At 40.8% G+C, this 25,288-nt stretch overlaps 1 protein-coding gene across 1 annotated transcript in view; it reads left to right on the forward strand.

The window, feature by feature from the left end:
- The first annotated feature begins 891 nt into the window (after positions 1-891).
- Positions 892-25,288, forward strand: part of LOC122640070 (adenylosuccinate synthetase 2, chloroplastic-like) — a 35,075-nt gene continuing 10,678 nt past the window's right edge. The window contains exon 1 of the mRNA XM_043833188.1: positions 892-1,280. Coding sequence (XP_043689123.1) covers positions 957-1,280 — 324 coding nt within the window. The 5' untranslated portion in view covers positions 892-956. The remainder of the gene's footprint in view (positions 1,281-25,288) is intronic.

Raw genomic sequence — 25,288 nt, forward strand, 5'->3', positions numbered from 1 at the left:
GCAGAGAGGGGTTTTACCTGTGGAGCTTGGATCGATGTGTGAGAGGCCAGAATTTGTGAGTCGACCTTCGATCATTGGGGAAAAGCCTCTGAATGTATTGGGTTTTTAGGGTTTCTGCAAAAATCAGAGTACAAGGCTTAAGTCGCAAGCAAAAAATTTAACAGAAGAAGAAGAAATAGAAGAAGCTGCGCAGAGGAAGAAGGAGAAGAAAATAACAGACGAAGAAGAAGAAGAAGAAGCTAAGTGGAGGAAAAAGACGAAGAAGATAACAAACGAAGAAGATCTGATGAGCAGAGGTTACTTGAGTTCAATGGAGCTTCGTTTTACCCACTCGCTTCAGTTTCGATTGGGAAGAATGGCATGAATCAAGGAGCGATGAGGGACAAATTTTATCAATAGAGCTAGGGAGCCTAGGGTTTCTTAGAGAAGACCCTCACAGATATCCTCGTTAGAGAAGACGATGTCACAAGACTTGTCGCTGGAGCTTTGGGTGTCTTCAAGAATTATAGGGCACACATTGCAATTTTTCCCTCTGTTGTTTAATTTGAAACATTTTAAAATTGAAGAAACAAGTTACCTTGTTTCGTAAAATCGTGTTTTAGATGTTTTTTTTACTTGGTTTGTTTCACTGGCACATAAAAACAAATTGGTGGACCCAAATGCTTTATTCCGTTTTTCTTGCCAATAACACAAAAAAAAAGCCAAAAACAAGAAACCGAAACATTACCAAACGCGCTCTTATAGCTCATAAACACTAATGCCAGAACAGAAGTGTTACCAAACGGGAGCGATGCATGTTTCCTGATTGTTCCCATTCCTGTTTCTATTGACCGAAGTCTTACAATTTCTTTACATTTCAAAACCTACAGGACATGAACCTCTCCAAAAGGTACTGAGTTGGCTCTTTGCTTATTTGAGGCTCTAAGCTGCAGAAAGGGACTGAAACCTCCTACATCATGAGTATCTCTGGATTGAAACTCGACTCAAACCCTATCTCAATTCCCCAGAAGAGCTTCTATAATGCAAAGGTCGGAGGCGAGAGATCTGTTCTGCAACTTCTCTCTGCTTCTAGGACCTTTCGGCAGGTTGTAATATGCTCTGCCAAAGCTGTGACTCCTTCGTCTCCTATGGGAGTGGCTGTGCAGACAGGTGATGTGCCAGAACGAATTGGATCGCTTAGTCCGGTTTCGGGCGTTTTGGGTTCTCAATGGGGTGATGAAGGGAAGGGGAAGCTTGTTGATATCTTGGCTGGGCATTTTGATATCGTCGCTCGCTGTCAGGTATAATCTACATTATTTTCCTCCAAATTTCCTTTTCTTTTGGATATCTATACCTCGTTCCACTGTTATAAGTTGTAAAGTTTCTGATTTGCTTAGCTGAATCTCTGTTTTTAGATTTTTTAAAACTGGTGTTGTTGTAGAACAAAGCCTTTGTCTTCTTTTCTTCTTTGGAACAGTGGATCATCTTATACATTGCATTAGTAATTGAAATTTGTTGCTAATAAGTTTGTTCTTTGTAAGAAGAGCGACAAGTTATGTCTCGTCACATTGATCATTTGTATTTTATATAGGGTTGGGATTAGAATCACAAAGGTTTGTGACACTTATGCTTATCTCAAACAGGTCATAGCTCTCCATCTAGACTGTTCAATCTCAAAGTGTAAAAACAATTGCTTTATTCTCCTTTGGCGATTTCGTTGGGAACACCATCAACTTTCTACTTCATACACCTCCTCCTTCCCCTGCATTTCCCTTTGAAGCCCTTCACCTTCATAATTAGTGAACTTCAACCCCTTCAATTCCGGCCTCAATGATCACCGATGTCCTTGTCGCCACATAAACATTGACATAGCTCTCCTCTCCTTCTTAATGGCTTGATAACTCGGACTCCCATGCCACTGGCAATATGAACTCAATAGCAATGAAGAGTTGCAGAGACAATTTTGTTACTTTCATAATCCTGACCCATCCTTCCATTTTATCCGCCGATGGTTTATTGGTGAAGAATGCAATCTACCGGGTGAATCCCTTATAACATGGGTTGCATTTACACTGAAATCATGATTCAAACTCCAGATTGGTGAACTATGTCCTCTTGACAATGCGCTACTTGCACCATGTATGATGCTTGGTGGAGAATCAGATGCTTGCACTGTGCAGCAGCTTGTTGTTTTCATAGTTGCAGAGATCCATTGAAGGAGGAAAAGGAAACTGAGGAAGTGGAGGGCAAAAATAGATTTTACCCTGATATTAGATGCACATTAAGCTGAGTTGGCAAGGATAAGTTGATGCAGTTACACAGAGATATTTAGGGTGTTCTCTTGGGGATTGTCTGAATGGCACCTCTGTAGGTGTATTTAGAACATGTAACCTTCTTTTGATTTCCCCTAGTTTTATTTCCAAAACTTCTTTAAGTTAGGGGTAAAAGAAACTTTTCAAAATTATTTGAAAGCGACTTTCCATTATGTCATTTTCAAGAGTTGTCATTGTTAATATGAAATGACAAGTTTTACCCTCACTGGAAGAAAAAAAAGTGTTCTAAACTAAGTGAGGCAAAGAAATAAAGTTACAAATTATTTGACACCTTAAGGGGTGTCAATAAGAAAATTCCATTTTCATGGGTTATTTTTGTAATTTGAAGTTTATTTATTTAATTTTTATTATTGGAGTTAGCCATCGGTAGGAGTAAGAGTCCTAGTTAGTTTCAAGTTCTTGGTTTCAGGATGATTAGGATTTCTTGTGTTCAAGGTTATATATTTGATATAATACATCGATTGAGGAATGAATTGACAGATATTTTGAGTTTCCTATGCTGTGTTGACGCTACGTGACTGGGTTTTTTCCTCCTTCCTCTCTCTTTGTTCGTCTCCAGCATCCCTCTTTCAGGTCTGGTTCTTCCTTGTAATGCTGTATCTCTCTTGTTATCTTCTTCTCCCTTTTATTCTTCTTCCTCTTATCTTATTATCATTCTGTTTTAATTCTCCCTTTCTGCTACTGTTCCTCTTCTTTTCTTTTGCTAGTGGCAACATAGATTGAGTTGAATGACTTGTGGGTCCTTCATAACAGCTCCATTCAGCTTGAGATTTTGGGCATTGGGTATCCTCCTTAGGGCTTTCAAGCCCTTGAATCTCATTCCTCCAATCCCCCTTTTTACTAGGAGTGAAAGACCTGCAACTGAAACCCCACCTGAAACTTCTGCCAGACTTGATTTCAAAAGCTTGGGTTCAGTAGGGTTAACTGTAGCGAATCATTACCTGAAATCTCAGGTCAAATGATGACCTTATGAGAGAGATCTTCAACTGAAGGATCTTCTTCTTACACTGGTTTGCTTCTCTTGTTGTGAGGTTGATGAAGGGGCAGAATTGTGTAATTATGAATATGACTTTAGTTGCTAATATTACGTAAAATCTCTTCTATTAATATTTTTTTTCCACTTTAGTCCTAACCTGATTTGCAATTCCTAAAAAGCTCTTTTCTTTAAATTTACTTGCCCCTCTATCCCAATGTCTTTTCTTCCTTACAATAGGGTACTAACTGTTCTGAACATTTACAAAATTGCCACTGATTTCATTATTTTGAGTTATATTCACTTCTGTGGTCCCATAGCGATCCAAATATAAGGGGTTTGGAACCCGGAATTGCATCATAAATTCGTCTTGTGATGTTAACTAATATAAGAAAGGCTTTGATACCAATATTTTCCCTTTTCTATGTATAGTGATGTAGTAGTTCTAAGGAATATTTGTAGTCTCTGAAGTTGTTTTTAATTCTTTGATGTCGTATCTATGGGAGTTGAGATGAAGCTCATAATAAAGTTCTTCATAACACTAATCTTTAGAGGGGTGTTGTACCATGTTCAATGTAATCCTTTTAATCCTTCAAACCCTAAATAATCTTATTTTGAACAAGTCTGTTACTGAATAGAATCCATTGCTAATTTCTGCACATTTTACATAAAAATTTTGTGATAGAATTATTTTTTAAGGTGCTAGCTGCTAAGGGAGAAGGGATCAATGGCGGCTTCTCATGGAAGCCAAAATAGAAAAGTGAGACTTGTGGCTCTGTTTTGTTGCTGCCTGCAAAATATGTGGTAAGAGTTGTCAGGGAAAGGAAAAGTGAGCGGCAGGGGTTTCCTTACAATGTTTGTTTGGTTGCACGTGGAAAGACAGTTGACTTGGGTGGATCTCTACATCTGTCTTCTTCTACTTATACTTCCTGGTCCTATCACTATGGTGCTTTCAATTCTATCTTTGGTGGTATCAGGTCAGAAAACTCCATATATTTTTTTATGGAATAAAAATTTATTGGGCTGTTGGCTCAAAAAGAAGCTGGAATACACAATCTATATGTGTATTTGCCTGCATGTTCTGTTTCCCTCTGAAGATACACTCAATACACCTACTTTAAACCTGCAAAACATAAACCGTGAGTGAGATACAAAACTGAGAGCAACTGAAGGCCTTGGAAACTTGTTTGTTCAATATGAGTTGGAGGAAATTATAAAAAAAAAGGGCGTATCCAGTGCACAAGGCTCCCACCACTGTGGGGTCTAGGGAGGGTCATAATGTACGCAGCCTTACCCCTGTTTCGCGGAGAGGCTGTTCCCTACTTGAACCCATGACGGCATGACCACTAGGTCACAATGGAGCAAACCTGCAGTGCTCAAATCATGGGTTGAAACAGATTTGGGTGAAAAAGTGATTAAAGTCGTAGATCTCTCTTTTTTTTTTTTTTTTTTTCTTTTGGTGTTATGCATCACTAGATTAGGTAAAAATGACTCAAATCCTTGCATCAAGCTGATATATTTACATATTGCATAATAAGGTGTTTTGTGCTTCAACTGTATTTTATATGTATCATAAGCCCATGTATGCAGTTCTTGATCATTTTCACGTGTAGTATCTTTAGCGTATCTTGCATCTGTCCAATACGATATGGTACGTCTATTAAAATAACCCCTCAGATACGATGCCCAATACTGACACTTAAATTCAGTCTTGTTTAGGTCAGTTTCCTTGTGGTTAGTTTGCTTTTTGGTTAGTTTCTATTTTCAGTTTTGGGAACCTCCCCATACAGTTTGCGATTGGGAGATTCAGTCAATCTTTGTTTCTATTTTAATTTCCTGGTTTGAGTCTTTATGAAGTTTTGTAGGTCTATGACCAAACCCAACGATTTGATAATGAAATGAGTTAAGGTTTAGTTTTTGTTTGCAGTGGAGTTTGGTTCCTCTCCCTCCTCTCTTCTAAGTACTGTTCACAGCCCCAGAACAGCCCCTTATCTTCTCTTCTCTCTCTCTTAAGCCCACTACAAGTAGATCCATTGATTTGATCTGCATTATTTGGTATTAGAGCATTCCAAACTAGAGTTCGTTTGCCCAATGGAGAGATTTCTTCCTTATTCAAAGTTGAAGGGCTTGGTGAAATTCTAGTTTCAAAATCAGTGATAGATATGTTGTCAACTGGTGAAAATCATTATTAATTCTGATAATGATATTTTTTGTTGAGTTTCTATTTAATCTTATTTTGATGAGGGCACAATGTTGCATCTTTCAATCTCCTAAACATGCCATTGTAGTGGTCAATCATGGCTTGAAGCTCGACAAGGTGTTCTCGATCCTGAAGCAAATTTATGTACTTTAAGGCATACAACAAACTATTGTCCTTAAAGGGCTGCTATGTGATAGCTCTTTAAAGCCGATCGAAGCAACATCAACAGTGTAGCCACAAAAGGAGTTGGAAAAGGTCAAACAAGATGAAAAATTTGCTGATTCTACTGAGCTCACTAAGGAAGTTCCATCCTTCCGAACAGAAAACAAGCTTGTGAAAGATCCTATCGCAATGAAAGTTGTTCCATATCATGAGTTCATTCTTTCCACACATTTCAAGACACAAACATTTGGTCGAAGCTTCATATTTTGAATTTTGTTCGAGTTGCAGACAACAAGCTGCAAGCACCCATTATGGTGTTTTTATTCTTACCTTTCTACAAAACTTGAGGATGAGTTTTTTAACCGAGGGGGAAGTGATGCAGTATTCTGCTAGAAAGGAGAAAAAAAACCAAATCCTGTGAGTTGATGATGTAGCAGGGGGGCATTGAATTGGTTTCAAATTGTGTTCAATTCTGGCTCATATTCTGAATCATCGAATCAGAGCATGTATCTGGTTCAAGCCATGGACCATATTCAGCCCCTCGATTCTGTCCAAAGAAGAGATCGAGCCAGTGGTTTATGTAGGGAAATATTAGCTAATGACCTTGCCTAGTTGGGAGAAATATCTCCAGAATTATTTCCAGATAAGGAGGACATCGACCGAAATTTTCGTGTATTATTCCCAGATTTATTTGGAGATATCCTGCAGCTCCAGTGGGCCCATGGCCAGCTATATGAAGATCAAGTTGAAGGCCAATTGCTAATTGCGTGGAGGGGAATGTGGAAGTGTTAGCAAAACACAATTTAGAATGAATGGCTTGAATGATCAGATCGATCAACAAGCTTCTCTTTATAAAGAAGAAATTACAAATTAAAGGACAAATCTGTCCCTGCTATTGCCGACTCTAACTAGAAGAGTTAGCAATACATAAAACATAATAAACCAAACCAAAAAACCAGAATACCCCCACGGTATTCTGGTATACATTATTCAACACTCCCCCTCAAGTTGGAGCAGATATGTCAATCATGCCCAACTTGACTAGATTAGGATGAAACAACCTTCTAGATAATCCCTTGGTGAAAACATCAGCAAGTGATCAGCAGACTTCACAAAGGGAACACAAATCAGCCCTTCTTCCAATTTTTCCTTGATGAAATGTCTATCCACTTCAACATGCTTGGTGCGATCATGCTGTACTGGGTTATGTACAATGCTGATTGCAGCCTTGTTGTCACAGTATAACAACATAGGAAGATGAATAGGAACAGCAAGATCTTGTAGCAAACCTTTTAGCCAAAGTAACTCACAAGTGCCTTGTGCCATAGCACGAAACTCTGCTTCAGCACTAGAACGAGTCACCACATTTTGCTTCTTGCTACGCCAAGTGACAAGATTGCCACCTACAAAAGAACAATACCCAGAGACAGACTTGCGATCTATAGAACCAGCCCAATCAGCATCAGTGTACGCTTCTATCCGTAGGTGACCATGAGGAGATAGGAGAATGCCTTTTCCAGGAGTTGACTTCAAGTAATGAAGAATACGAAGAACAACCTCCATATGAGAAGAGTAGGGATCATGCATAAACTATGCACAGTACTCACGGCAACATCAATGTCAGGACGTGTGTGTGAGAAATAAATCAACTTCCCCACTAGTCTTTTGGGATTGGCCTTTATCAATAGGTTCACCCTCCTTTTCTTTGAGACGAACATTGGCATCCATAAGAGTATCTGAAGGATGATATCCTAACAAACCAGTTTCAGCCAATAAGTCTAAGACATACTTCCTTTGGGAGAGAAAAATGCCCTTAGAAGATCTGGCAACCTCAATCCCAAGAAAGTACCGTAGCTTTCCTAGATCTTTAATCTCAAACTCCTGCCGAAGAAAGGTCTTCAAACGGCTGATCTCATCACCATCATTGCCAGTAACCACAATATCATCAACGTAGAATATAAGAATAGTGAGTTTTTCATCAACTCTATTATAAAGAGAGTGTGATCAGCATTACTCTGCTTGTAGCCCACAGAAACCATGGCTCGTGAAACCCGTCAAACCATGCTCTAGGTGATTGCTTCAGCCCCTAAAGTGCACGCTTTAATTTACACACTCTGCCTTGGTTTTTGTCACAAGAGAACCCTGGTGGAATGTCCATATACACCTCATCCAGTTCTCCATTTAGGAAAGCATTCTTCACATCCAGCTGCTGTAAATCCCATCCAAGATTGACTGCACAAGATAGCAAAACTCGAACAGTATTCAGCTTTGCAACAGGGGTAAAGGTTTCCTGGTAATCAATCCCGTATTCCTGAGTGAACCCCTTTGCCACAAGTTGTGCCTTATATCTATCCACAGTACCATCCACCGTCTGTTTCACTACAAACACCTACTTGCATCCAACAGTCCTTTTCCCTAGTGGAAGAACCACAAGCTCCCATGTGTCATTTTTTTTCAGGGCTTCCATTTCTTCCATCATTGCTGCTTTCCACTTTCCATCTGATAAAGCTTCTTGCCAATTGTTAGAAATACGAACAGAAGAAAAAGAAGAAACAAAAGCATGAAAAGATGGAGAAAGGGAGTCATAGGAAACAACATGGGATATAGGGTGCTTAGTGCAAGCCTTGACAGCAATAGGTAGATCAAGAGAGGAAGTATTACTAGGTGGAGAAGCAGGTTCTGGATCCAGTTTGGCAACTGAATGGGTACTGGTGCAGCAGTGGATTGAAGCTACTTATGTTTTCTTGCATATGTTTGCACATTAAAATCGTTAATCCTCTTCTGAAATTCACTAATGGTTTTCTGGACTGGAGTTGTCTCCCCCTGAATAGGAATGTCAACATTATCTATGATGGTCTCCCCCTGTATAGGAACCTCTCCCCCTGAAGCAGAGGGAGGTAGGAGTAGGAGGAACAGGAACAAACTCATTGTGAACATCTAGAAGGAGAGGTTTTACGGTCAGCATATCTTCACTAACATTCTCCCCCTAAAGAGGTGGGAACGAATAGTAAGAGAGAGTCTCATGAAAGACAACATCCATACTCACCATGGTACGTCGGGCAGGAGGATAATAACATTTGTACCCCTTTTGGGTGGCTGAGTAACCCAAGAAAATGCAGCGGAGACTGCGGGGCGTATCCCTAGCATAACAAACACAGCCAAATACCCTAGGGGGAACAATAAAAAAGGAAAAGCCGTGTAGAAGCTCGACAGGAGACTTAGAACAAAGTACCCTAGATGGCAGCTTATTAATTAAATAAGCTGTAGTAAGGACAACATCCCCCCAATAGAAGGAGGGAACATTTCGAGCAAACATAAGTGCCCTAGCTACCTCCAAGAGATGACGATTTTTCCTCTCAGCCACACCATTCTGGGTTGGAGTATCAACACAATTGGTTTGATGTAAAATGCCATGGGCAGCTAGTTACTTTTGGAACTGACCTTCCATATACTCTGTCCCATTGTCACTTCTCAAGACTTTGAGAGTGGCAGCAAATTGGGTCTGAACCATCTTGTGATAGTGCTGAAAACAGGAAAAAACTTCAGCCTTAGTGTGCATCATATAGACCTAAGTGAACCTAGACTAACAATCTATGAAAGTGAAAAACCAGCGATGACCAGAAATAGAAACCTTTCGACTAGGACCCCACACATCAGTATGAACCAAATTAAATAAGGAAGAACATCTTTTATTAGAAATAGGATAATTTGAACGTGTCTGTTTGGTCATGACACAAGCCTCACAAAAAAACTCTTCCTTATTACAATTTTTAACTAGGGATGGAAATAACTGAGACAAAGTTCCTAAGGGGGAGTGTCCTAATCTAGAATGCCATTGGTGTCATTCAGAGGAGAATGAAGATGGCTGACACAAGGAAAAGTCCATCATCAAGCAGGTACAATCCACCGTGCACACTACCCGATCCAATCGTCTTCCCGAGTCCAGTTCCTGAAAAATACAATGAGTTGGAAAAAAAGTTACTTTGCAATTTAGATTTTTGGTAATACTACTAATAGATAAAAGATTAGCAGTGAATTTAGGAATATGCAAAACAGAAGACAAGGTAAGGGAAGGGGAGCAGCTTATGGATCCTTTCTCGGATACCGATGAGAGGGATCCATCAGCCACTTTGACTTTATCCTTGCTTGAAGTAGGAGAATAGGTATGAAGAAGGTTAGAAGAACCTGTCATGTGATCAGTGGCACCGGAGTCTATAATCCATGGAGTAGAGACAACAGATGAAAAAGATACCTGAACGGGCAAAGTGGGAACCTGATGGAGTAGAGTAACTGGCAGGAGCAGATGTAGTAGAGGCATTGGAAGCCTGTAACATACGCCGGAAAGCTTGTAATTCTTCCTGGGAGAGGCCACTTTCAGTAGTGGGGGCTGTAGCTACACTTTCAGTGTGATTAGCCTTGTTTCTAGTTTTACCACAACCACATTTGGCTTCAAAATCAGCAGGCTTCCCATGTAATTTCCAGTAAGTAGCCTTAGTGTGATAGTTGCAATGTTCACACTTGACAGAAAGGTACTAAAACTCGGGTCTCAATACCAACTTGGCTCTTGAAAAAACCGAGTCGAGTCAAGATCTCGCCGAGTTGGTGCATTTTTTGTTTTCGTCGAGTTAGGTAAATACATAGTAGATGGGTCATTTCCATGGGTCAACCCGAGATCTGGACCCAAGATCCGAGATCTCGCCGAGATATGTCGAGTTCTGTCGAGTTAGGTGAGGTATTTAAGTGGTAGGTGGGTTAAAAAATGGATCGAAACCGAGACCCGAACTGAGATCCGAGATCTCGCCGAGATCTTGGCGAGATATTGCACTTTTGAGACTCGTAGGCAGTATCGTCTCGGTTTTTTCAAAAATTGAGAAGATCTCGAGTTCTCGAACTATGCTTGACAGGCTCCTTTTGCTGAAACAGCCAATGCATTATTCTCAGATGGAGGAATACGAGTAGAACCAGCAGTCTGTAGGGGGTGAGTACCTTTTTCAACCGTAGGGGTGAGTAACATTGCAGCCCTACGGGTTCTTCAGTGTGAACAAAAGCAAAGGCCTGCTCCAAGGTTGGAAAAGGTGTTCGACCAAGAACTTGAACCCGAATTGGATCATATTCAGCATTAAGTCCAGCCAAAAAATCATAGGTACGAATCTTGTCCACATATTTGCAATAAGCAGCAATGTTTGCAGCAGTAGAGGGTTGAAAGCGAGAGTAGTGATCCAATTGTTGCCATAGACTCTTGAGGGCAGCATAGTACTTAGAGATAGACAATTCTTTCTGTGTAGTGGTATGGAGGGTCTTACGAATCTCATAAACTTGAGCATCATTCCCCAATTGTCCATACGTTTCCTTAGCAGCAGTCTAAATTTGTGTAGCTGTGTCAAGAAAAAGATACTGACCATAGATATCAGAGTTCATAGAGTTCAATATGAATGACATAACCATCGCATCATTAGCAGTCCAACGAGCCCGAAGAGGGCCTTCATCAGGGGGCTGAACAGAGGTGCCAGTAAGATGGCTAGTGAGTCCTCTTCCAGCCACAGTTAGAGAAAGAGATCTGGTCCACATCAAGTAATTGGAAACATCCAATTTAAATGCAGCTGCGTAAGGGAGGAATTCAGTCCGGGACTGACCTTCTCCAGAGGTAGCTGTGGTAATATCTGACCCAGGCATACTTGCAGGTAATCAACAGAGAAAGCCAGCAAAAAATTGATCCCGGAAAGTGGAAATCTGAGATATGGCAGCAAAACTCCAAGGAATCAAGCATGAGGTTGATATGCTGGTCGAGTGCTCCTTTGGTGAGTATAAAACTCTCCTCAAAAAATCAGCAAAAGGGGAGAACCCTAACCCAAAAATCGATGAGTGTCAGGGTTTTGAAAAACCCTGAATTTGAGATCGATAGAGGGGAAGGGGGCTTCAATATGTAATGTAAACTTGCAATAGAAGCTGTCCAGAGCTGCTAGAATGGAACATCCAATGCGAACAACCAATCTCCAGTAGGAATGAGTCTTAATCTTCAAGGGGGAGATTCTCCTAAAAATCACAGAAGGAAAACAAGGCAGCAACTATCGCAGAGAAGAAAAAAACTTTATATCATCGATTGAGGTAGATGGAGGGCTGCAACTAGATCATTCGATCACCTCATGCCCCTTAAGCAGTGAACATAAAACCAGTAAAAAGGAGAAGAAGAAGCCAAGAAAGAGAGGAGAAGAGAAAAATGATGGGGTGGGAGAAGGGGGAAGTGTTTTGTAACTTTTAGATCAGAATTGGCTTTGATACCATGTTAGCAAAACACAATTTAGAATGAATGGCTTGAATGATCAGATCGATCAACAAGCTTCTCTTTATAAAGAAGAAATTACAAATTAAAGGACAAATCTGTCCCTGCTATAGCCGACTCTAACTAGAAGAGTTAGCAATACATAAAAACATAATAAACCAAACCAAAAAGACCAGAATACCCCCATGGTATTCTGGTATACATTATTCAACAGGAAGATTCTTCCAGTTTGCATGGTGCTATATTTTATGATTCAGTTATGCTTTGCGTGTGGGACTTTATTAGATTAGAGAAGTTTATATTTATAGAGTTGTTTTATGTAATGGGTAGTTTCTATTTCTAGGATTCTTTAGTTAGTTAATTCGATTTTTATTAGGATTAAAATTTTTTTTTCTTGAAAATTTTGGTAGTAATCGATTACTGTTTAAATAAGGAACAGGGCTGAATACAGCCCATGGTTGAGTTGAGTAAATTGAGTTTGGTTTTAAAACCTTGCCAATGACTAAGAGATTTAGTTGAAGGGTGGGATACTGTTGAATTCCGTGAATACTGGCTTGAGTCAGAGTGACTACAACCATCTTTATTTATAATAAAGAGAAGAACATTCTGGAATGAGTACGAGGACAGAAATACCCTTATGACTATTCTACCCCTGAACCCATATTACAACACTTCCCCTTAAGTTGGTGCATATAGATCAAACATACCCAACTTGCTAACAGTAGGAAAAAATAACTTATTATTGATCCCTTTGGTAAGGGTATCAGCCAGCTGTTCACAAGACTGGATAAATGGAATACAAACTGTTCCCTGTTCCAATTTCTCTTTAATGAAAAGCCGGTCAATCTCAACATGTTTGGTACGATTATGTTGGACTGGGTTGTGAGCAATGCTGATTGCTGACTTGCTATCACAGTAGAGCCGCATTGGAAGATTAGCATTCATCCCCAAGTCTTGAATAAGCCCATTGAGCCAGAGAAGTGCACAAATACCTTGTGCCATAGCTCGAAATTGAGCTTCAGCACTAGATCGAGCTACAACCCTTTTTTTGCTTCTCCAAGTAGTTAGGTTCCCTCTAACAAATGTACAATATCCGTATGTGGACTTCCTATCATCAGGACTGCCAGCCCAATCTGCATCAGTGTATGCTTTTATCCGGAGATGGCTATGTGAAGAATACAAGACTCCCTCTCCAGGAGAGGACTTGAGGTAACGGAGTATTCCGTATACTGCTTCCAAATGAGAAGAGTGAAGATCATGCATGTATTGACTTACAACACTTACAGCAAATGTGATGTCTGGCTGAGTATGTGACAGGTATATCAATCGGCTAACTAACCTCTGATAGCTACCCTTGTCCACTGGGTCACCTTCCTTGCTCTTCAGACCCAAGCATCCCTGTTTCACTCAATATATCCAGGGTATATTTTCTTTGAGAAAGAGATATGCCCTTAGCTGAATAGGCAACCTCAATCCCTAGAAAATATGTCAATCTCCCTAAATCTTTGACTTCAAATTCGATGCCCAAATATGTCTTCAGCTTCTATTTTTCATGTGCATCACTACCCATGATCACTATGTCATCAACATAGACAATCAAAATGGTCACGTGTTGTCCCATCCTTTTAACAAATAATGTATGGTCAACATTGCTTTGCTTATACCCACAAGCAATCATAGCCTTATGGAATCGGCCAAACCAAGCCTTTGGTGATTGCTTCAGACCATAAAGAGCCTTCTTCAACTTACATACCTTTCCCTGAGTCTCTGAAGAGGTGAAACCAGGAGGTATCTCTATGTAAACATCTTTTTCCAAATCTCCATGTAAGAATGCATACTTCACATCAAGTTGTTGGAGTTCCCATTCCTCGATTTATAGCACAAGAGATGATAACCCGTATAGTATTCATTTTTGCTACAGGAGCAAATGTCTCTTGATAGTCAATTCCTTGGGTTTGGGTAAACCCTTTGGCTACGAGTCTTGCTTTGTATCTTTCCACTGAGCCATCAACCTTGTGCTTCACAACAAAGACCCATTTACAACCAACCGGTTTCTTTCCTAGTGGAGGATTTACCAAATCCCAGGTCTGATTCTTCTCAAGGGCAAGCATTTCTTCATTCATCACATCCTTCCATTTCTGTTCGGCTATTGCTTCCTGCCAATTGTTAGGGATGGAAACAGAGGATAAAGAAGATACGAAAGCATGGAAAGCAGGAGTTAGAGAGTTGTATGACACATAGTTGGAAATAGGATGTTATGTACAACTCCTTTTTGATTTCTGAATAGCAATGGGTAAATCAAGACTAGGATTAGGAGGTGGCTTACCAGAAACATGACCAGGAGCAAGACTTAGAGCTGGAAAAGATGCCGATTGTGTAGGGTCCGTGGTGGTGATCTTTTTGTACCGAGGGCCATCCAAAGGAAAATCGGTTCCCCGAGTGTAATTCTGTACTTTATTCTCCCCCTGCACCTGTTGTTGTTGCTCAATCTGCCCCACTTCTTGTTCCTGACTTGTAACTCCATCTTCTGGTTCAATAAAGACATCCTCTATAGTAGGTATCTCAATGTCTACAGGAGTAATCAGCGGGACCTCTTCACCACTTAGAATCTCCCCCTGTAGAAGTACCGGTTATTTAAAGTAAGCCTCGGACTCCCGGAACACGACATCCATAGTGACAAATACCTTTCGTGTAGGAGGATGATAGCATCTATACCCTTTCTGGGTAGCTGAGTAACCCATAAAAATGCACCACAGTCCTTTGGCATTAAACTTGTTGTGTACATGGTGATTCCTGGCAAACACGACACAGCCAAATACCTTTGGAGGCACAACAAAAGTTGATTTTCCAACCAATATATCCAAGGGACAACGACCACCTAAGACTCGAGAGGGAAGCCGATTGATAAGATAGGTGGCTGTAAGAACAGCATCACCCCAGAAGCGGTGAGGAACAACCATAGTAAACATAAGAGAACGAGCAACCTCCAAGAGATGTCTGTTCTTGCGTTCAACCACTCCATTTTGAGCAGGAGTGTCAACACAAGAGGTCTGGTGTATGATTCCATGGCTGTCTAAATAGGAGCAGAAGGCACCATCCATATATTCTTTTCCATTATCGGAATGTAGAATCTTCACCTTGGCATCGAACTGGGTCTGGGCCATCTTATGGAATAGAGTGAAACAAGTGAAGGCGTCACTTTTACTATGCATCAAATACACCCAAGTTGTCCGGCTAAAACAGTCAATGAAAGTGACAAACCATCCAAATCCAGAAGTAGAATTACATCGGGCAGGGCCCCACACATCAAAATGTATCAAACCAAAAGGCACATTGCTTCGATTATCAGAAATAGGAAAAATACTTCTAGTTTGCTTTGCTAAAGTGCAATTGTCACAAGAAAAATTATGTTTATTACACCGTTTCACTAGACTAGGAAATAAAGTAGATAAAACTCTTATAGGAGGATGGCCCAAACGACGATGCCAATTATTCAACTAAAAAAGTACAGAATCAAAATCAGAAGATGCCGGTTGAGAAGTCAAAGCTGCTCGAGAACTGTCAAGCATGTACAGACCACCAACCACTTTACCACATGCAATCATACTGTCCGTTGCCAAGTCCTTAAACAAACAATAGGTTGGAAAAAATGTTACTTTGCAGTTTAAATCCTTAGTTAGGCTACTAATGGAAAGCAAATTAGTAGTAAACTTTGGAACATGTAAGACAGAGGAAAGGCTAAGAGAGGAAGTGCGTTGGACACAACCCTTCCCCGAGATAGGAGAAAGACCCATCAACAACACGAACCTTGTCATGACCAAAAAGAGGAAAATACTTGGAAAAAACAGATGAAGAACCTATCATATGGTCTGTTGCCCTTGATTCAATTACCCAAGAATCGGGCATGACCGAGGTGCAGTTCCCACTAAATGAAATACCTGTGGAAGAAGAAGAATTTGGGTTGGTAGGCAGAGACAAAGCCGAGGCAGCCATGGAAGGAGATACTGATGCTGAAGAAGATGTGTCCAATCGATTCACTATATCTCTAAGATTTTGTAATTCAGCCATAACTTGAGAAAGAGATTGATCAGGCTGGTCGTCAGAAGTTGCCTGATGAGCACGGGTGTTACTAGGCCGATTGGATCCACCCCTCCCATGCCCACGAGTCTCTGCAGGGCGACCATGAAGCTTCCAACAACGGTCTTTGGTATGCCATTCCTTCCCACAGTGATTGCATTTAATGGGAGGACGATCACCAGATGTCCGATTAGTACTAGTAGACTTTTTAGAATTTCCTCAGGAAGATTGCGAGCCAGAGACAAGAGCCGATCGTTCCTGAGTGACAGGATGAACCATGGCTGTACGCCTACTGTCCTCACCTGATAGAATCGCATAGGCTTGCTCCAGAGATGGAAGTGGGTCTCAGTTCAAAATATTGGCACGGATTTGATCAAACTCAATATTGAGGCTGGCCAAAAAATCGAAAACACGTAAGCCATCCTCCCACTTACGGAAGGACGTGGCATCAACATCGCAGGTAGCAGTGAAGGTGCCCAAAAGTCTAACTGCTGCCGTACACATGGTATTGTAATACTGAGACAGGGACAACTCCAACTGCCTGTAACATTGGGCAGCATTCCCAACTTGAGAATAAGTGTCCTTGGCTGTTTTCCAAATTGCCGCAGCCGAATCAAGAAGGAGATAGCGCCCGGCAATATCTTGCTCCATCGAATTGACAAGATATGACATAACCAAAAAATTGAAGTTCATCCATCGATCCACTGGAGAGCCAGCCTCGGTAGGCCTGACTTGAGTGCCCGTGATATAGCTAGAGAGACCACGGGATCCAATAGCGAACAAGCAGGAACGAGACCACAAAAGATAATTGTTGCCATTTAGTTTGATGGGATTCACCGGAAACAGAATAAAGTTACGTGGGATGACCCATAAGAACCAGAGGAAGCAGACGTGATCTCTGAAACGTCAGGCTTGGTGGCTGGAAAAAAATTGCAGAAACCAACAAACAAAGCCCCCCAAAAAAATCAGAACATATGGAGGGGAAAAAAAAGAACCCTCAGTGGGAGTCAACTCACCACCAAGGGTGGGGAAAAAAATATGGCAAAAGGAGGGGGACCTCTCGTGAGAAAGAGAGGAGGCAAGAGGCCTGCGGGCTTGGGAGAAGTGGCAGAAGGTGGTGGGGTGGCCTGCTGTGGCTGGCGGAGGTGGCGGGAGGTGGTGGAGGGACTGGCGGAGGTGGTGGAGTGGCCTGCGGGGGCCGGCGGAAGGTGAGAAAGGGCTGGTGGTGGCTGGCGGTGGTGGTGGGGCCTGCGGTGGTGGCTGTCCTTAGGGCAGAATCACGAAGAAGAAGAGAGAGAAAAAAAAAGGAAAAAATTTCTAATTCCCATATCCCCGGAATATTTTTGGCTTTGATGCCATGTTGAATTCCGTGAATACTGGCTTGAGTCAGAGTGACTACCGCCATCTTTATTTATAATAAAGAGAAGAACATTCTGGAATGAGTACTAGGACAGAAATACCCTTATGACTATTCTACCCCTGAACCCATATTACAACAGATACCTATGCTATGAGAGGGTGAGGGGCCCAAGGGAGAGAGTGAGAGACTCAATCCTATTTATCCATCTTTTATTTTCCAATCAATCTGTGTGTGCTTGATCTACTGCAAGTCTGAGTACATTAAATTGTGTATTTTCTGCTACTGAAATCATCCATCGATTGGTGCTGGTCGACTGATAATCTGCTGCTGGAAATTCTGACTGAAGACTACTCAAATAGTTCATGCGATTCTGTTTGGTGGAAGGAATTTTCTGCAACCTTAAAGGCATCGATCTCTCCATCCTTGGGGATCTAATCAACAATCAAATACTGCTACTCTGCAGGAGTTTGGAGGTGATCTGAGTTAGGAGTTTATATATTCATGCAAATCTCCAAATTTAACCCTAATTCAAGAATGGGTTATTATTCTGTGGTGCGTTTGCTGCAATATAATCTGATATGATTATACCTGAGATCCTGCCTGTGGTTGGGTCATTCGTGAGTCATGACCCAACCTTACATTAGTTGGTGATGAGGACATCACTCAAGGATATATGCAGCCACATGTTTCTTCATTATGGCTAGATGACCAGCATTATATGTAGTTCTTTTTATTATTTTGTTGTATTCTTATTTGGGGCCAGAACTGTTATGTACTAATGTTGTAAGGGAGTTATTGCTGGAGAAGTGGTTATTAGGGAGTAGTCATTGCTGGAAAAGTAGTTGTTAGGGAGTTATTTCCCCCCCACCCCCTCCCTCTCAAATTTTGGGTTTTAAAAGACTGTATTTTGACATGGAAGATAAGGAATGATGATAGAACTTATGAGATTTTCTCCCATTCTCTGCAGCATGAGTGATTCCCTGCAAACCTTGGAGTAAATCCAAGTTGGTGTAAAGCTAAACCCCCTTCTCTTCCCTAACTCTTCTCTCTCAGGCTACCACCCTCTTCTTCTCACCTATTCCTTTTTCACTAGTTACTATTTTCCCACTTTTTTGCCTTAAATTATAGTCTCAAACACAATGGAGATTCATCAATTAACAAGGAGGGCACTAAGGATACATTCTTGGAGTTTGGTATTAACTAGGCACTTCATCACAGCAATCCTCGTGGGACAGCAAAGGAAGGTACTGCCCATCGTGTATCTTTTATTAAATTTCCATGAATCCTAAAATGAATTTTCTACATCCAGTCTTGTTTAGATATGTTTCCTTTTAGTTAGAATACTTTTTGATTTGTTTCTATTCTTAAGTAGTTTCTATTTTCTGTTTTATAGTCAGTTGGGGAAACTTCCCATACAGTTTGCGACTGGGAGATCAGTCTATCTTTGTTTCTATTTTAATTTCCTGGTTTGAGTCTTTATGAAGTTATGTAGGTAGGTCTATGGCCAAACCCAATGATTTGATAATGGAATGAGTTCAGGTTTAGTTTTTGTTTGAACTGGAGGTTGGTGCCTCTCCCTCCTCTCTTTTTTCTCGTCTCTCTTCTAAGCATAGTACTAAAACTCGTTTCGTCTCGGTTGAGATTTCGAGAATTTCGAGTATCTCGGTCGAGTCGGAACGAAATGCAACATCGAATTGAAAAGTGTAATATTTTGAATATTTCGGAAATTTTAGTCATCTCGTTTCGGAAATCTCGGAAATATCGGTCATTTTTGGCATTTTACACCCACAGAAAAAATACCATATTTCGACCAAATTTTGGTATCTCGGAAATTTCGGTCAGGCCGAAACACCGAAATGAAACGAGATTTAGTACTATGCTTCTAAGTACTGTGCATGGGTACTGTTCACAGTCCCAGAACAGCCCCTTATCTTCTATTTTTGCTTCTCTTATTCTCTCTCTTAAGCCCACCACAAGTAGATCCATTGATTTGATATGCATTATGATATATCAATTTTCACACAGTTTTGTTTCACTTTACATAAGATAGTTCTGTTTCATCACTTTTTGTACCTTAAATGTCCCTAGTTACTGGCCTTTCCTAACAGCTATGAATCTACCTTAACACCTAATTAGGGTTAGGGTTTTTCTGGACTGCATTTTAAATATTTGAGGAGAATTCAAACATTCCAAACTCTGTTATCCTGCTCATCTGGGAGTATGTTTACTTTTTAGGTGTTAGAATTATTGGGATCCCAGAGGATCTCGGTATTAGCACTAGCACTAATACCGAGATGGATCCTTTTGGGGGCCTGTTTGTCTTTTGTCTATTTCTTGTGGAGTACTCTTGTTATTGCTATTTAATGAAGTGGAATAGGGAGTTCTAACCAATCGGTTGAACAGCCTACGTTATTCTCTCTTCTTTTCGTCCTTGGATCATTGATTCAGGTGCATCTGATCATATGTCGGGCTTTTCAAGTAATTTTTCGTCCCTTTGTCCTTCTAAGTCTAGTGTTACATTAGCCAAAGTTAATGCCACTGGAACTGTTTATCCTAGTACAAATTTGTCCCTTTTAGACGTCCTTTACTTACCTGATTTCCCTTTTAATTTATTGTCTGTGAGTAAGCTAACTATTACATCTCGGCCCGTTTAATAAGGGCCTAGTGTGATTGGATGCCATCAGACATCCAACCAATCCCAAGGATCGCAAGTGCAGTACCCTATTCACAACAATTATCACAATACAGTAATTTAAACGCAATGGAAGAGATTTAATAATAGAGATAACATCAATAAATAAGGAAACTCTGTGATAATTCATTTATATATAAAACTGAAACTTGAGTTACATTTGTATAGTTCTCACCAGTAACCCAAGACAAAAGTGTACAAGATCTATATCATACTAAACTATACAAAAGTAATGTATAAACACAAAAGAGTGGGGGAGATAGCCTAGACTGTCAGACCAGGATCAAGAGAAAGCACAGTCATCACAAATGCACGAAGCATCGTGCACTTCATACTCCTGTGGCACACGTCCGTCACTAGAAGGAAACTCCAAAGCAGGAGCAGCACCAGTAGCCAAGTCATCGGAAAAATAAGATTAACCACAGTGGCGAGCTCCACTGAGCCCAACAAGAGAAACACACAAGCAAATGCAAATCGTCCATGATGAATGACCTAAAACTAAGTATGCTTCTAGCATCAGTACTAAGTCTCATGGGGTATAAATGCTACTATAGTAGGTATGATATCCTCGGTCCCGGAAACACAAACCAGACGTCGGCCACCCGGGTGATACCACTCTACCACGGTGGGGACGTGCCAGCTCAGGTATTACGCATCTGACGCCAACGAACCCCCAAATGTTAACCCTACTGTTTGTTCCCATTCCTGTAGTACTCTTCGGATATGGGACAGTGAATGGCATCTCGGAATCATCCCTTCGAAGCTACCACGGGTTATCCAACACCTCTCCCCTGTTGGTAAGGGCTGTAGCATTGGGTTCATGCCAATCCTAACCATATGCATTCTAACATGATGGCATATGAATCAATAATAGATAATAAAGCATTTCTGTCCAGCAACATAAATATCAAGAACAATTCATAGAACATAAGTAATTTATGCATATGCATCATGAAATACAACCTAATATTATGCATCATCTAATGCAAAGAAGAAAGAAGCTATAAAACTACATGATCAGTATATTAATATGATGCATGATATGGCAAACAATAACAAGCAGAAATTAATACACCAACACACTGAAATTAAGGCCAAAATTCCCTTACCTTAGATTGTAGAAGAAGCTTAGCCAAAATAACTCCCAAAGCACAAAATAACCTCACCAACAGCGTGCTAACAACCCTAATTAGTCAATGAAAGACATAAATCAGACATAGGAGAAGCCCTAGGTCAAAGCCCTGACCACCAGAATCAAGATAGCCTCTACAAGGTGAACCGGATTCACACCTGGGGTCGACCAGTTGCAGGCCTGCAACTCCATCCAATTGGTCAAAAACAGATTGGGGGGTTTTGGCTGTTAAGCTTGGATCTTGACATGCATGGACTGAAAACACCAAAAATGGGCTAGGGGAAGAAGGACATGGCCATTTGGGTCATTACAACCCAAATGCATGTCAATTTTGGGGATTAATCCAACAATTGTCTAATTTCCTAGGTTTAGGGCTGAATTGAGTTACCTCTCAGCAGAATTGAAGGAGAAGGAGAGAGATTTAACAATTCAGACTTGGGGTTGTGTATCCTACCTCAAATTAGAGTGGAGCAAGATGATGGCAGCCTCAAATCCAAGCCTTAGTTATGGTCCAAGTATTTAGCTCCCAATTGACAGCAATTTCAAGCCTTAGGTCCCCGTCTCTCTTCTTCCTTCTTCTTTCTCTCCTCTTCCCCTTTGCTGAAATCGATTCTTGTTTTCAGCCTTGGAAAGAAATGAAATCTAAGGCTAAGGATCTCTTATATACTAATGCCCTACTGAGGCATGTTTGCCTTGGTTGGTCAAAATCAGTTTTGTAAATGTGTTTCTCAAATCTAATCATGTATAGAAATAACTACATAATTAGCTATATCTAAGTCATAAGGGTGATGTCATGTGACATAAGCGGGAATCCAGCTGGGGTAAACTACGGGAAGTTGGATTCCACACTGGGGACTTGGGTCCCACAAGAGAAAATTATTATTCTGCCCTATATACTATTTATGCAATTACACTATATATATACATATAAGAAACAGATTTTTACCTACAATCCGGCCTAAGATTGAGAGCTTCATGTTTGGCACATGTAGCTCAAATGCAAGGAGCCGGCAGGATCTTCGGATTCATGAATGGCTAACTGTGTTGGCTCCCCGGAATCCTCCATAGGTGAGTTAATGGATTGGTCTGAATCCACCACTGATGCAGCCCACAGCATTGAGGCTAGCATAGACACTGAACCAGAACCTGAAATCACGCAAGTTCCAAAGTTCAAAATTACAGTGGATTTCACACTAATCAATGCTTATAAATGTTCCATAACTTTCTACCCTGGTTCTTGTGTTTTTCAGGATCTTATGTCAAAGAAGACGATTGGTAGGGGGTGTGAACAAGGGGGGTTGTATTTTCTTGAGGACTCTCCTTCAGTTGCATGCTTCGGAATTTTATCTCCTCGTGAAGTTCATTGCCGGTTGGGACATCCATCGTTATAGAGCTTGAAGAAGCTTGATTCTTGTTTTCAGTCTCTTTCTAATCTAGATTGTGAGTCGTATCAGTTTGGAAAGCTCCACCGTGTGAGTTATTCCCCTCGAGTTAATAAACAGTCTGCGCACCTTTTTGATGTAGTTTACTCCGATGTGTGGGGTCCTTGTCCTGCTGCGTCTAAGTTAGGATTTCGGTATTTTGTTACTTTTGTTGATGACCATTCCAGGGTCACTTGGCTTTATCTAATGAAAAACCGTTCAGGATTGTTTTCTATTTTTTGTGCATTTGTTACTGAAATTCAAACTCAATTCAATAAGAGCATTCGTATTTTACACAGTGACAATGCAAAAGAGTATTTTTCAGCATCCTTTAAATATTTTATGGTTGGCCATGGAATGATTCACTAGTCTTCTTGTTCAGACACTCTACAACAAAATGGAGTGGCTGAACGGAAGAATAGACATTTGATGGAAGTTACTCATTCCATTCTTTTTGAACGGAAAGTACTACAAATTTTTTGAGCTGATGTTGTTCTTACTGCATGCTTTCTCATTAATCGCATGCCCTCTTCTGTTTTAAAGGGTGGGATTTCTTATTCTTTACTTTTCCCGTCTACCTAATTGTTTGAGTTATGTATTTGTTTTGTTCATGACCATCGTCCTGGGTTATCTAAGAACCTAGGTCCTTGAAATGCATTTTCCTTAGTTATTCGCGTACCAAAAAAGGATATAGGTGTTTTTGTCCTTCTTTGCAGAAATATTTTATCACCGCTAATGTTTCCTTCTTTGAGTCCACGCCTTATAATGATTTTTCATTTGTTGTGTCTGAGTTGGATAATGGTCTTCCTCTTTCTGTTGAGGAATGGGTCTCTCCACAAGTTCCACCGGCTGCACCTCCACCACCACCAACTGTTCCTATGCTTCGATTCACCTTTGTTCGTCGTCCTCGTGTTGATACAGCAACACCGGCTCCTTCGGCACCTACCATGTCAACTTCGGCTGCTGATCTTGTTCTAGAGGTAACTGTACCCATTTTTGATGTTCTTGCTCCATCTTCTAGTGATGCTATTCTTTCTGATCTTGATGTTCCCTCTTCTAATTTTGACGCTGCTCCTTGTGATATTGATGTTCCCATTGCTCTATGCAAGGGGGTTCGTAGTTGTACCCAACATCCTTTGGGTAATTTTGTGTCTTATTCTGTTTTTTCTGACTCTTTTCGATCTTGTCTTACCACTATTGCGTCTTATCCTATTCCTAAGTCAGTTGCAGAGTCATTATTTAGTCCTGGCTGGGGGACAGCTATAGAGGAAGAATTATTGGCCTTGGAAAGTAATGAGACTTGGGATCTTGTTCCTTTGCCAACGGGTAAGACTGCTATTAGTTGTCAGTGGGTATTTGTTGTGAAGGTAAACCCTAATGGTTCTCTTGCTCGTTTGAAAGCACATTTGGTATTGAAGTGGTATACTCAAGTCTATGGGGTTGATTATTTAGATACTTTTTCTCCTGTTGCCAAGCTTGCTTCTGTGCGTGTTTTGATCTCTCTTGCAACATCTCATCATTGACCTCTATATCAATTGGATGTGAAGAATGCCTTCCTTTATGGTGATTTATATGAGGAGGTATATATGGAGCAACCTCCAGGGTTTGTTGCTAAGGGGGAGTCTGGTTTGGTGTGTAAGTTGAAGGAGTCACTATATGGGCTGAAGCAGTCTCCTTTACCAGTGCTGTTCTTCAGTTTGGTTTGTTGCGATGTGATAGTGATCATTCGGTGTTCTATCATCTCTCCAAGACGGGTAGGATATTTTTGGTTGTGTATGTGGATGACATAGTCATCACGGGAGATGATGTTGAAGGCATTGTACAGTTGAAGGCACATTTACAACAACAGTTTGAAACCAAGGACCTCGAAAAATTGAAATATTTCTTGGGTATTGAGGTTGCTCAATAGAGCAAAGGTATTTCTCTTTGACAACACAAATATGTTTTAGACATACTCACAGAGACTGGTATGTTAGGTTCTAAACCTTTGGATACTCCTATGGATCCTAATGTAAAGCTTGTGGCTAATAAGGGTGGTGTGTTGAATGATCCTGAGAAGTATCGTAGGCTGGTTGGGAAGCTAAATTATTTGACGGTCACACGACCTGACATTGCTTTTCCAGTTAGTGTTGTGAGTCAGTTTCTGTTCTCTCCCAGGACGTCTCATTGGGATGCTGTCATTCGGATTTTGCGTCATCTGAAGAAGGTTCTAGGCTTTGGTCTTTTGTACTCTGATAATGGGCATGGGCGTATTGAAGGGTTTTCTGATGCAGATTGGGCTGGGTTTCCTGTTGATAGGAGGTCGACTACTGGATATTGTACTTTTGTGGGTGAGAATCTTGTCTCATGGAAGAGCAAGAAACAGACAGTGGTGGTAAGGTCCAGTGCTAAGTCAGAATATCGGGTGATGGCTCATATTACTTGTGTGCTGATGTGGTTAAAGCAACTCTTGACTGAGCTTGGTTTTGTTAATATTATTCCTATGCATTTCTGGTGTGACAACCAAGCGGCTGTCCATATTACTTCAAATCCAGTGTTTCATGAAAGGACGAAGCACATTGAAGTTGACTGTCACTTCGTTCGCGAGAAGCTACAACAAGGGCTCATTTCTCCACAACATGTTCACACAGGAGAATAGTTGGCGGATGTTTGTACTTAAGCTTTAGGGAGTGAGAGGAT

Source organism: Telopea speciosissima, chromosome 9, assembly GCF_018873765.1.
Source record: "Telopea speciosissima isolate NSW1024214 ecotype Mountain lineage chromosome 9, Tspe_v1, whole genome shotgun sequence".
Lineage (NCBI taxonomy): Eukaryota > Viridiplantae > Streptophyta > Magnoliopsida > Proteales > Proteaceae > Telopea > Telopea speciosissima.